This window comes from Peromyscus californicus, unplaced genomic scaffold (genome assembly GCF_007827085.1).
Source record: "Peromyscus californicus insignis strain IS unplaced genomic scaffold, ASM782708v3 Scaffold_14__1_contigs__length_90479793_seg_2, whole genome shotgun sequence".
NCBI classification, from domain to species: domain Eukaryota; kingdom Metazoa; phylum Chordata; class Mammalia; order Rodentia; family Cricetidae; genus Peromyscus; species Peromyscus californicus.
Genome location: NW_026294436.1, coordinates 44,615,985 through 44,630,543, shown reverse-complemented (window position 1 = coordinate 44,630,543; position 14,559 = coordinate 44,615,985). Strand labels below are relative to the sequence as shown.

Genomic DNA, 14,559 nt, shown 5'->3' with positions numbered 1-14,559 from the left:
ATTTCAAAATAAACTAAAAAACTCTTACATGTAGCATAAAATACAAATAAGGACTATGTTTTAGGTTATACATTTTATTATATCCTAGGAAAGCAAATGCCTATGGTCTAATTAATCTTGGGAGTACTGATATCCTCATATTACACACAGAGCTGTAACAAACAAAAACTCTACTTAAGCAAAGACCAAAATCTAGTCAAGAAGAATAAGAAAATCATCACCTTCACTACATAACAAAATAGTTATATTCACTTCACAAGAACAAAAAAGTGATTCAAAATTATGCGTTAATTTTTACTAACAGGAATGGAAAAATAAAACTGTCATACTCCAGAAAACATAATCATAAATAGCTGAAGGAAACGCAACCAGTACAACTTTCCTAAACGGTACATGCAGGAAAAATCTTAAGGTTTTATATTCCTTTTTTAAAAATTATTTTATTTATAGGGATTTATCATCAGGAAACATATATGCTATTCAATGAAGAGTTATCTAACAGCATCATAATAGCAAACTATAACAGAAAACCTAAACTACACATACAAATTGACTAAATCTGCAACTATCAACTCAATACAATGGTATAGTGGCAATAAAAATCACATTTTACTTGTACATATATCATATATTATTTATGAGTAAGTTATTATAAATAAACTATGACATATATATAATGTGTATTTCATATATACTAAAGAAAATTTCTTTCTTATATATTTGTGGTACACTACTTTTTAAGAAATGCTAATTTTATTAGTACTCTATGTGTGTGATGATGGGAGGCATATGTGATGGATCAGAGGAAAACTTTGTGGAGTAGGTTCGTTCCTTCCATCTTTACATGGTTTCTGGAGATCAAACTCAGGTTGACAGACTTACATAACAAAACATAATTCGCACACTGAACCATCTTACTGTTTCAACGATGGACCTTTTATAACTGTGTATTACCTTGCAAAAACAAATATTCTTATATATTGTTCAACCTTATCAAAAAAATATCAAAAACATATCACTAACATATTTGTACATTTTAAATAAACTAAAAACACATTTACAGTGCTAGTTAACAGTATTTTTGTCTATAGATGAGAAATACTTTCTTTGTAGATGTTTTTAACTCAAATTTCTATAGTAAGTACATACTACTCTGACAATCAGAAAAGAATGAATTTCTAAGAAATGAGAAAAGTACTTAATTAAAAAACATTTCTAAAAAGAAGACGCAGCTTTTCTTCTGTCCCGATTATTAGCTATTTACTTCCCTTTTATAAACTGAAGCTGCTTTTCTCATCTTGCTCCCTTCCATTCATCAAGTTTTACTGTTCTCCTCGTCTACCACCTTCACTTCACATGGGTTACTCTCAAGACAAGCAACAACAGGAACTCTCTTTGGCATAGCACTGGGGCCTAAAGCTGGAGTAATTGTCTATCCATAATAAATGCAGACTCCAGTATCTACTAAACAAATGATAGGAACACTGTTCTAGAAACACTATCATCACCTCCTATAACAACAGCAAGACTATGATTACCATATTACAAGATATGCTCCAAATCTATTACACTTCCTATTTGGATAAACCAACAAAGGAAATAACATTGAATGTTTTTGTTTTCATTTTCTAAGACACATGATGAGGTATACAAATACAATAGATGAAGAATTCAATGTGGAAAAAGTCTTAGAGAAAAAGATGAATTATTGTTATAAGAAATAAATGTAAGAAGACTTAAGCTTCTATTAATAAATTCAAATAAAGCCAGTTATGAAGGAGGAACCTGGGGGAGGGTGTAAAGATGAGCAGAATTGACAGTAAAAAGAGAATATTTTAGATGTTTCCGGTTTTAAAAAAAATTACGGAATAATGCCACAAAAACAACCTATAGCACTGGTTCTCAACTTCAGCGTTGTGACCCCCTCGGATCACATACTGGAGATCGTACATATCAGATATTTATGATTCATATTGTAGCAAAATTAGTTGTGAAGTAGCAATGAAATAATGCTATGTTTGGGGGTCTCCACACCATGAGGAACTTATTAAAGGGCGCATTAGGAAGGTTGAGAAGCGCTGCTCTAGAGGCTGATGACATAGCTAATAGTAGAATGCTTGTGTAACACTTGCAAGGCCCTGGTGAACAAATCCCAACAGCACAAAAGTAAGTAAATAAAAACTAAATGAAACAGAACAAGTTATAAAATCAGAAAGCTTGTCAGTATATTCAAAATTATTATACTATTAGAAAAATGTCTCAATTTCTGTGACATCAACTATATTCCATCTCAATTGGCTGATTTCCATACTTTCCCTTCAAGAAAGAAAAAAAAAAGGCCTGTGACAGAGCCAAAAGGAACTGTCCTTGCTAATGAAAGTGCAACTGACTTTTCATATTGGACTTGAAAATATTAATCTATACTAAAAAAATTAAGGTGCAACAACTTATATACCACTATATAAAATTTAACTTTAGGTGACCATCAACCCTCTTCTAACTCATTAAAGGCAAATATGTGTTTTGCTTTCCTCTGTGTCTTTAAAGTCGAGTATGACACCCTGAGTTGGAAATCAATACATGCTGAATGCATGAAGGAACTGATATAACAAAGAAGGTAACATACATTCTGCTGCTTTATGAGCTACATAAAAAGTCATATGGAAATCTACTAATTTGCAAGCTAATAAAAATTACAGTTTAGCCGGGCGGTGGTGGCGCACGCCTTTAATCCCAGCACTCGGGAGGCAGAGCCAGGCGGATCTCTGTGAGTTCAAGGCCAGCCTGGTCTCCAAAGCGAGTTCCAGGAAAGGCGCAGAGCTACACAGAGAAACCCTGTCTCGAAAAACCAAAAAAAAAAAAAAAAAAAAAAATTACAGTTTAATTTTTTTTTGGTTTTTCAAGACAGGGTTTCTCTTTGGAGCCTGTCCTGGAACTCACTCTGTAGCCCAGGCTGGCCTCGAACTCACAGAGATCCGCCTACCTCTGCCTCCCGAGTGCTGGGATTAAAGGCGTGCGCCACCACCGCCTGGCCATTTTTTAAAAATCTGAAGCTAACAGGCTACATGGATGGATAATGCTGTTGAGGGATATTTGATCACACTGTGAACCCTGAGTTAGCATTTGTGTTAATTAAATAAAATTAACCTTGGGTCAGGAGGCTGAGTTAGCAACTAGTTGACAGAAAGTAATTATAGAGCATCAGAAAGCATCTGGAAGAGATAGAGAGACACACTGAAGTAGTAAGAAAGGATTTTTTGAGTGGCATGGCTTTTTTTGTTTTGGTAAAGCAGAAGAACAAGCTTTTGGGGAGACATCAGCAAGGACAGACGGTTAGCTAGTTGCTACTCAACCTCTTTGAGCTAGCAGGTTTTCAGCCTAGACTTTGAATCTGGAGTCTTATTTATAAATAGAACAAAAGAGATTTATTTAGTTAAAGCTACCTTTAGAGGCAAGAACAGAGCCTGCAGGAACAGAATTCCCGCCAGGCCTGGCAGCGCTGCCAGAGCAGGCCGGTAACTGAGGAATTGCACTTGCTGGCTGAAATAGCAGTCACTGTGCTAAGATAAAACAACATAATGCTGCTCTCAGAAGCCATAGGTTATTAAACAAAAATCTGGCTGCCACCTCTACATGAGTAATTAGTCAGGAAGGTACCCAAAGGCACCCAAGAGAATGGAGACTGATGCCACATTGTCTACCATACTAGATAAGATCCTGCTGCTGAAAAATACTATACACTTAAGTCAAATGACAGAGAAATCAAGCAGGAATTGTGCTAGAATTTTTCTCCATTCTCACTAACATTTATAGTAGTGGAAGGCATTATGCAGACTTCTGGGGTAGAAAAGTCACAAGAGTCTTTCTTACCCACCTGTGAACCTTGCAAGCTACAATAACAACCTCCCAGGCAAGATGTGCCCGTATGTGCCAATAGTAGCATATCTGTTATAGGGTTAACCAATTGTTTTCTGATTGGGTTTTAGGCTTGCTGCACAGTATGAATTCATGCTGAGCACTACAAATTCGGTCAAAAGCCCATAGCTGGGGAGTATACTGGACCGAGGAGGGAACCTACTACTGTTGTTTTGCTATATGGAGATGATGTCAAAATGCTTTCTAAATACTTGTTTGTGCCCATATAGTAGTGCTTCCCTCAGCTTTGGTCAAAGAATTTTTTTTTTTTTTTTTTTTTTTTTTTGTAGTGAGCTACAGTTAACCAAAGACTTATAACTGGTCAAAGTGCTAAAAATAAGTAATTTTTGAATGGTCAGCCATAAAAAGGACATGTTTAATCCTCCTCACCACAATCTTAAGGAACATGGAAAAAGAGAGAGCAGAGATGGGAAAGCAAGAATACTGTGAAATGCTGTCTTTTGGATGACACAACTTTTGTACCACAGATCTTACAACAGCATGGCTACCTATACATGATCTCCAAAAGATTGGGCCCATCAATAAACCATCATGGGTGGGAGAGGGACACCTAAGTCGCTAAGTTTTTTCCAGGAACTATAGGCAATTAATGGTTGCCAGGGAATGAGACACAGATCATATTCATCAGTGTTATAGCCACTGGTAGGCTGTCCTTGCTTAAGTAAATAACCACCTGCCCATGTTCATTCAGGCACCCCTTATTAAATGCAGTGGGCCACAAAACAAACAAACTAAGACATGAACCTAAGAAAAGGACTAGTGGGGATGAGGAGGGTTGATAGGGACAAGAGGGAGGTAAAAGGAGAGTGTAATCATAACATATACATGTATGAAATTTTCATATAATCAAATTAATCAACAAAAATGAAAAACAAAATGAGAGGAGGAAGAGGACTTTTTAGAAGAAGAGATTTGGTGGGAAGGACGGGGATAAAAGTATAACGAAAATGAACTGACCCTCTGAAACTATAAGCTAGCCACTCCAATTAAATGCTTTTCCTTTATAAGAGTTGCCATGGTCATGGTATCTCTTCACAGCAATAAAAACCCTAACTAAAACATGATCTAAGTATATATGATATGGGTTATCTGGAACTGGCAAACCCACACAAACAGAAAGTAGATAGTTGTTTTTGGTAACTGCAGACATTGTTTTAAAAGGTTCAGTTTTGCCAAAAGAACAAATCCTAGAGACTATACAACAATGAACATAGCACAATGTAAATGGTATGTATCAAGATAGGTAAGACTGTAAATTCTATGTCATTTTACAATTAAAACTTAAATACATTAATATAACACAATGTAGTCTAAAGACAATCTGTGTGTGAAGTGTTAACAAAGAGAGTATAGAGCCTTTTAATCTACTCCACCCTTTTCCTATGTTTGTGTCCACCTGTTCTCTGGGTCCTCCCACCTGACTCCCAAGTGAAAAATTGGTATCTCATGCTTAATGACCAATTACCCACCTTGATTTTCTAAAACAACACTGTTTCTGCCAACAGGTAATAAACACAAGATCTTAAAGCCTGTATTTCACAGAAGTCATGTACTAAACAAATTTTATATCTTGAACTGTCAAACCTGTAAAGACCTATCAGTTGAAGAAACAGTCTAAAATTAGTTGTCAGTTGCACTTATATTGAATGAATATCATCTTACCAAAAGCTGTGGCCACATTTTGTCATGTATGCCTCCTCAATCATATCAAAGCAGATGGGGCTACAAAAAAAAAAAAAAGAGAGAGAGAGAAAAAAACCATCACAATAAATGTTGTTAAGGTAGAGTACTACACACTGGAAAGGGCTAGTGACAAAGTCAATCAAATCAAATTTAATATATGGCTAAGAGTTAAGTATTCGAATTTGTCAACAGAAATTTACAGGACTATTAGTAAAAGTAACATATTCAAGCTGACCCAAAGAGCAATAAATTATAAAATAAGTGCAGTGAATACACTTAAATTACTCAAATATTAACCCAGCTCTTATATGATGTCCTGATGTTGAGAGTTAAATTTCAATTCTAATTCTCCTCTTATTTTTCTATAGAATATCAAAATAACACTCAAAGTCCCAGCATTCTTTGCACTTAAGATTGGCCATAAAGATTAATGGATATAGGGTTATAGTTAGGTAGAACAAATTACCTGAATGGTCTGAATCATAATATGATAACTATAGTTAACAAAAAGAAGTTAAACATTTTTAATTGCCTAGGACAGGGTATTTTCATTGTTCCTACCACAAAGAAATGATAAATGCCCAAGGTGAAAGACATGGCAAATTGTCTGAATCCAATCATTACATATTATACACATGTACTGAAAAGATGCACTTAAGTATACAAAATAACTATGTGTCAACTAAAATGAAAAATAAAGGGTGTTGGAGTGGCTCAGTTGGCAAAACATTTGCTTTACAAGCAAGAAGACCTGAGTTCCATTCTCAAATCCATGTAATGTGTATGATTTGTAATCCAGAGCCAGGGAGGCAGAGACAGAATGCCTGGGGCTCCCTGGATGGCTGGTCTAGTCTAACTGGTGAGCTCCCAGACAATGAGACTATTTCAAATAAGGTGAACAACAAGGTGAACAACAATCCTAAAGATGACACTCAGTCCTCTGGTGTGCTCCTGCTCGTGCGCTCTCGCTCTCGCTCTCTCTCTCTCTCTCTCTCACACACACACACACACACACACACAACAAAACAAAACAAAAACCACCCCTACCTTTAGAAAAGTCCCCAGGGAAAATATATTTTCAATTGTTGTCTTCTTTTATTGTGTAGCTATGTCCACCCACACTGATTTTGGACAATAGTCTCATACACACTAGGCACTCACATGATCTAAGATACATCCCCAGCCAAAACAGAATTTTATTACATTTCTCTCTTTAGACTTACACTAATTTTGTCTTACATCACATATGTGAATTATACATAAAAATCAAATCAGGGGCTCTTACAAATGCTTATGTTTTAGTATTTAACTTTACTGATTTAACTTTTTTGGGTGGTGTGTAGCATATGCACATGTGCAAGTTTATATGTGCATATGCTAGTCCATGTGGGTGAGTGTAGAGATGAGAGGTGAATGTTGGGATGTCTTCTTCAATAACTTAACCTTTTGGACGGAGAAAGGAGGAGAGTGGAAGAGGGGTCTCTCAATGAACTATGAGTACAATGTTACTGCTACATTGGCTGTGAACCTCCAAATTCACCTGTCTCCAGCCCTAGTGCTGAGGTTACAGGTGTGCATACGGTAACTTTTTATGAGGATACAAACTCAGGTCCTTCTGCATAGTCAGCAAGTACTTTACCTACTAAACTACTCCCCAGTTTGAATTAACTTTTTTTGTTTGTTTGTTTTTGTTTTTGAGACAGGGTCTTTATATAGCCCTGGCTAGCCTGAAACTCAATATGCAGATCAGGCTAGCATTGGAACTTACAGAGATATGCATGTCTCCTCCCAAGAGCTGGGATTAAAAGATGTGCACCCAGCTAAAATTTAATTTTATCTGTGTGTGTAGGTCCCATGCCACAAGTGCAGGTTAGAGAATTTTCAGCAAATGGTTCTCTTTCTGCTAAGGGTTCCAGAACAGTGTTCAGATTGGCTTATGCAGCAATAGTTTTTATCCATCTCCTGTGCCATTGCACAGGCTTCTGAAGTAGCCTGTCAGTGATAGCCAATTTTTTGCCACACAATAATATCCAGTACTTTAGTGATGCCGCATTTATTAAAAAGAATAATAGAACCAAACACCATTGTCACTACGATCTTATGCCAGATTTAAATTCAGCCATGTATCCTACAACTGACTTCAACTATGGAATTTTGCTGAACATGTCTAATTTTCTACATCTCAGAATCTCCTCATTTCTACAAAGCTCATAAAGAATGAAACAATTAATTCAAAATTATCTCAAGGAGATTTTCTTTCATTTTGCCAAAACCTACATCGAGGCAGGTATCTTTTGTTTTGTTTTTGTTTTTGTTTGTTTTATTTTGCTTTGGTTTTGTTTTTATTTTTTATTTTTTGTTTGTTTGTTTGTTTTTCCCCGAGACAGGGTTTCTTTGTGTAACAGCCCTGGCTGTCCTGGAACTCGTTTTGTAGACTAGGCTGGCCTTGAATTCACAGAGACCTGCTTGCCTCTGCCTCCAGAGTGCTGGGATTAAAGGAAGGCAGGCATGAAATGATAGCTACATCCAATTACCATTGTTATGGTACCATCAACTCTAACATACAAATCAAATGTTTAAAAATGTCAAAAGATAAAACAAGTGAAAGAAAGTTAAATTTATACTCAGAGAAACATAATCAAGTATAGTTCACTTGCATTTGAGGTCAATATTTAACTGGGGAGAACTTTCCTTTGACCATATTACTCAGAAAACTGGATTAAAAAACTGCTTTTTAACACTGAACACTAGTCAGCACAAGGCTGACACCCTTGAGAGAAGAGAAACAAATGAATATATTCTTATTTTTATGTGGACCCAGTTTATTGTGGACTCACTCTTTGCCTGAAAACATTTTGTATGCTCTCATAACAGGAGCAGAGCAACTAATTGAGCACTTCAGGAAGCACAAAAGGGACATCAGAGAACAACTCTGGAACAGCCACATAAGCTTCCCCCCTTTGTTACTGAGTAATTGTGACTGTACCCATGGTCCAAGTGCACAAGATCAGGAATAAAATGATGAGGGAGCCATTATTCAAACCCTAGGCATTTACCAGGGATCCTAGAAGGGTTATAATTTTTAAGTTTTAAATGTTAAGTAAGACTTAAAATTTAAGTTTAAAAATTAAGAAAAAAATATGAACTAGTTTATTTTTTCTTATTCTAAAGAACTCCCTTTTGGGACTGGAGAGATGGGGCTCAGAGGTTAAGAGCATCGACTGCTCTTCCAGGAGTCCTGAGTTCAATTCCCAGCACCCACATGGTAGTTCACAACCATCTGTAATGAGATCTGGCGCCCTCTTCTGTATACATAATAAATAAATAAATATTTAAAAATAAATAAATAAATAAAAGAACTCCCTTTTGGTTTTATGAGATCATCACTTAGATTTAGAGTTGATATGGTAAAACCCTAAGCTCCATGTAAACACAGTCCATTTGCTGTGTTTAACATCCTTGCATGAGATAGCTTTACGAAAACACACTATCTTTCTAGGCAATTTTGACATTGTAAGTTGTTGTTGAAGTCTCTTGTCTCTCATTCATAAGAAAGACATACTAGATTCCAGGGCTAATGGGACTTCTCATGTCACCTTAATTTTCCCTGTCATTTTATCCTGTGAAAATTACCCACAACTTAATCTTTTGTAAGATATATAAGACTATAAGCTATAAATATCTAAAATGGCAATCAATCCTACAATTAAATATAAACTTATTTTCAAATACGATAAAGCTAAGAGTATTCCTGAAATTAGGCATGTGACTTTATTTAAATAACTGTTCTCGGGCTGGAGAGATGGCTCAGCGGTTAAGAGCACTGGCTGCTCTTCCAGAGGTCCTGAGTTCAAATTCCCAGCACCCACATGGTGGCTCACAACCATCTGTAATGAGACCTGGTGCCCTCTTCTGACCTGCAAGCATATATGTAGGCAGAACACCATACACATAATAAATAAACAAATCTTTAAAAAAATAAATAAATAACTACTCTCAAAAAGAGTTTGTATGGGGGGCGGGGGAGTGTCCTTATCTACTGCCTCCCACCCTAGCCTCCCATTATGATTCTTCTTAGAATAGGGGCAGCAAGGAGAGAAATGGCTAAGGAGAAAACCATTATGAAACAGCTTCTTACCTCTGATCAAGCCCATTAAGAACCACTGGATAGTATACTAGAACTCACAGAGCTCAAGCTTTCCACCCACATAAAGGGAAGTGCTAAACTGAGACTCCAGATCTGATTCCTCATTTTGTCCCTTAGCTAGCCCATCTAAAACAGCAGGTGAAAATCATTACGCTAGTGCTATAGTAAAATAAGAGAGTCTAACTCCTTACAACTACTCTAAGGATAAAATGAGATGTAAAATATAAACATATTTTTTTAAAGTGTTATCAATGAGTAAAGAATTAACATTATTTGAACTTAAACCTCATTTTTATATAAAAGATTACAGTAATTTGAATTGCCTCACAGTCTGACAGAGGTACTGGGCTAGTGGGACTTCTCATGTCACCTTAATTTTCCCTGTCATTTTATCCTGTGTGTACACTCAGAGACCAATTAGAAATAAAAAGAGTTGCTAAGGCTATCTAATACATATCCCACTGCAAGAATCTGATCAAAACTAAACCTAGTTTAAGAAGTGCAAAATATATTCACTGATTAATTCTTCTGAATAGCCAATCTCACCAAAAAGAAAAAATAATGAATTGAGATTCTTAGTGAAATATTTGGAATTTTAACAAAAAATATTCATTGGACATTTTCACACTAGAATATAAAATATAATACCTATACAACATAGGAAAAAGAGTAGGCTGAATTCCTTTTAAGTATTTATTTTTTGAGTGTGTATGGGTGCTTTGCCTACAAGTATGTCTGTGTACCGTGTGTGTGTGTGTGTGTGTGTGTGTGTGTGTGTGTGTGTGTGTGTGTGTTGCCTATGGGGCCCAGAAGAGGACTCAGATGCCCTGAAAATGGAGTTGCAGACAGTTGTGAGCTACCATGTGGGTACTGGGAATCAGACCCCAGTCTTCTGACAGAGCAACAAGTGCTCTTAGCCATTGAAGTCTCCTCTCAAGCCCCTAAGCTCAATGATCTTTTTAAACAACCAGGTGATGGACTAATAATTTAGTCTTACTCCTGAGCTGGTTAGTTTTAACTGTCAACTTAACACAATCTAGTACCCGCTGGAAAGTGTCAACGAAGGGACTGTCTAGATCAGGTTGATCATTGACATGCCTGTGGGGTATGTTCTCCATTCCTAACTGGTATAAGACAACCCAGACCATTGTGGGAACTTTCACTCTTTGCTTGACCGTGGAAGTGAATCTTCTAAGTTCCTGCACTGATCTCTCCTCAATAATGAATTGTAACTGAGACTGTGAGCCAAAGAAACCTTTTCTTCCCTAAGTTGTCTGTAGTCCAGGTATTGTCACTGCAACAGAAACGAAACCAGGACACACCTAATACCAAAACTAAGTGCCAGCTGCTCCTTAGTCACCTCCAGGTCCCTACACCATTGCCTGTATTACTCTGACAGACAGTTCAACAGCCAATGTCTAAATTATCTATTAAGTAACTGAATAATACTCCGATTTCTCACACCTTTTCCACTATTTAAATGACCTAAGGTCGCTGGCATGTTTTTCTTCTACTTTTTGAAAACTGAAATGCAAATAATGGCTAAAAGTTAAATTCTACAGGTTGCCTGCTTGTTGTACTAGCTTCTACCTTATCATGTGACACTATTGATTGGATAGGAATGCAAACACTTCACCCAGGCAGGCGGTGGCGGTACACACCTTTAATGCCAGCACTTGGGAGGCAGAGACAGGCAGACCTCTGAGTTCAAGGCCAGCCTGATCTACAGAATGAGTACCAAAACAGCCAGGGATACAGAGAGAATCCTGTCTCAAACAAACAAACAAACAAACAGGAATGCAAACATCTCTTAGATCCAACCTTAAACTATTTAAATTGCATACCAATAATCACAACCATTTGTGTTTCAATAACAAGTGCTGCTTCTGAATCTAAACAAAAGCAGAAATAAAAATTATATTCCTGAAGAGGCAAGAAAGTGTAGCCAATATCTTTCTCAATGGTTACGATCTCTAGCCCTATCACATTTAATAACACCATTTAAGACCATCTTCAACCAATCTCCCCAAGAAGGACTGCTCAAGCCAACTTCCTACATCATTTAAGTCAATTAACATGTCCCTTCGCAGGAAAGGCTCAGCATTCTACCAGTTTTTGAGCAGGAAAGATTACTTAAGCTCTCTTAATCCTATAACTGGTATTTAAAACCCAATTAAAACTCAAAAAATTCAAAACAATCAGATTCATCTTTTGCTTAAAGCCCCTCTTAGATGCCAAATGACTGGATTCTTCTGTGTCATTCAAGACGCCAGCTGTGATGCAATGACTATACAAGCGTTTCTCAAGTCAGAAGTTCCAGCATATTACACAGCGCTGTAATAGTTCCGTACAACACAGTAACAGTATCTAATAAATGTGTTTCCCTCATTCCAACAGTTGAAACGTGGAATTGGTCGTGAACAAATTTTGACTATCAGCAACAGAATTACAAGGGTCCTATCCATTCAAATAGGAGACATATACACATTCCCACGCCCAATGGGTACTTAAAAAGATCACTCTGTAAAACATCCACAACCGTGTTTCGAGCACCATCTACTGTATTTACAATACAGAGTTGACTAGCAATTCCATCCCTCAGAATCTCAGGCAGTATTCTTCCTCTGAAAATGTAATTCATAAACTACTCCAGGCTGACGCCAATTCCACTGGCCAAAAAACATTTAAGGTTCAAACTCCCGGCCCAAATATTTCCTTTTCTACATAACCACTTACTGGACCTCCACCTCTATCCTTAGGCAGCCCCTTAAATGCCTTCAGTTCCTGCACATCAGGACCCACCTCAACGTAACCCCATTTTACTACTTTGCCTCGGGATCCCAGTTCACCTCCACCTCCCAACCAGGAACCTTTAACTGCCAACACTCAACTCCCCGGCACGAATCCCAGCACCACCAAGCTGCGCTCTCCGACAGGCCCCCGCCCCCCCCCACACCGGACCCTGCCAGCTTCAGCATCAGAAAACTCGTGGTCGCGCATGCAGGGACAGCTATGAGAACCCACCAGACGAAGTCGTTGCTTTTGTCCTCGTAGGAGTTGTGGATCCCGTTGCAGAGCGGGGCGAGCAGAGGTCGCTTCCTACTGCTGCTGCTGCTGCTGCCCAGGCTGGAGCTGCTCCCTCCAACACCGGCGCTGGGCCTGGCCGCGCAGCTGAGCCGGGACAGGCCCGCGGACACCGCCCCGCCGGTGCTCGCGCTGCCGCTGCCGGACACCGCGGCCGCCACTAGCACAGGCCGCCCCGGGCCACCGAGGCCGCCCGAGCCCGCGGCCGGAGCCGCCCCGCCAGAGACCAGCGTCGCCGCCGAGGCCGCCGCGGAAGGCGGCGACGGAGACGAGGATAAGGACGAGGAGGCGGAAGTCACCGAAGAGGCCGCCGAGGAACCGGGGCTCGTCCCAGCGGAACCCGAGCCGGTCTGGCGGCTACCTGACATCGTGCCTCCCTCCCTCCCTGGGCCCTGCGCTCTGAGGCGAGGGCCCGGATGGACCGCGACCCTCCGCCGCCCCCGGCGCTCAGCCCCCGAGCATCCTGAGGACGCGCTGGGAGGTGGGCCGGGGGAACAATAAAGTTGGGCTTTCCACCGCCGCCCCGCCGCCGCGTCCTACGCGAGGGGGCGGGGGAAACTAATCACATCAGAGAAGCCATTACTGCCGAGGAGGCCGCCGGGGTAACCAACCCGGGCTCGCCGAGGCGGCGGTGCTTGCGCACGAGCGGCGGAAGGGGCGGGGCCCCCGGTGAGGCTGCGCACGCAGCGGCCGACGCTGAGCCGTGCCGTAGAGGCCTAGCGCGTCTGGTTCCGTCCCTGACGCAGCAGAGGGATGGATGGCCGTTTTAATGGAGTCAAAGGCTGGAAGGGAGCGAAGTGGCGGGCTTGGTCTGAAGGACCAGGAACGCTCGAAAAGCAACTGCTCACGCGTTCCCCGAGTGGACGCTGGCCGATGGCTCCTTTAGACTTGAGACGGGGCGGGGCGGTGGTGGCGCGCATGCGTGAGAGCGGCCGCGCATGCGGATCGAGACTGGGAAAGACAGATCGCTTGCCTAGGTCTCCTGAGGCTTCGCGTTGTTGCCCCTTAGTACGGCAGATGGCAGGAATATAATGTGTATTTCTGCTTTTGTTTAGCTTGAGAAGTCCTATAAAAAGAAGTAGGAGGCAGCCAGGGTAGTGAAAAGAGCCAAGGGTTTCGAACATGTTATGGTACCAGAAATTATTTGACTCCTGTTCCCCTTGTCACTTGCCTAAATAATCTCTAATATTTTGTAAAGTCTCTTTGATAACTCCTGATCTGTTTTCATAGAAGCAGCAAACCTAGTTTCATACAAAGTCCTCCCTGGAGAATGCAAACTAAGCCTTAAGCCTTGCCGGTTTGGGGGGACATGGGGCATACAGAGGGAGAACTTACGTTGTCTATTGTCGCATCTGTCTGATGACTTATTTGTTGTAGACCCGTTTCTCCTCTGATTAGTGCCTGCTGCCTTGAGTACTACAGCCCTTATCAGAGGAGAAATGGGGCTACAACAAATAAGTCACCAGGTAGATACAGACACTGCCTTTCAGTGTCTCAGTTATTGTAAACCTTGGGGCCACCTCATTGAGTTGAGAGTTATCATCCCTGCAAAGCCCTCTAGCTTTTGAACTTTTTAAGTTTTTTGTGACTGTCCAGTGCTAACAGAGTAACAAAGGCCAAATTTAATGCCCTAGCATTTTCCAGAGTCAGTGGGTCAAAAGCAGGTGTAAATTCTGAAACTTTTTCTGAAATCACTCGAAAAATGTCCT

The 14,559-nt window shown here is 39.9% G+C and overlaps 1 protein-coding gene across 4 annotated transcripts in view; it reads right to left on the bottom strand.

The window, feature by feature from the left end:
- The window catches only part of Cop1 (COP1 E3 ubiquitin ligase), a 128,133-nt gene extending 114,369 nt beyond the window's left edge, over positions 1-13,764 (bottom strand). For 2 of the 4 annotated variants that reach the window (XM_052737332.1, XM_052737333.1), the window contains exon 1: positions 5,599-5,658. Coding sequence is in view for 2 of the 4 variants with exons in the window: in XM_052737331.1 (XP_052593291.1) it covers positions 5,599-5,658; positions 12,791-13,218 (488 nt within the window). In the remaining 2 variants the exon portion in view is untranslated. Of the gene's footprint in view, positions 1-5,598; positions 5,659-12,790 lie in introns of those variants that run through there. The other 2 variants (XM_052737331.1, XM_052737330.1) reach the window with 2 other exon arrangements.
- Between the last annotated feature and the right edge of the window lie 795 nt (positions 13,765-14,559).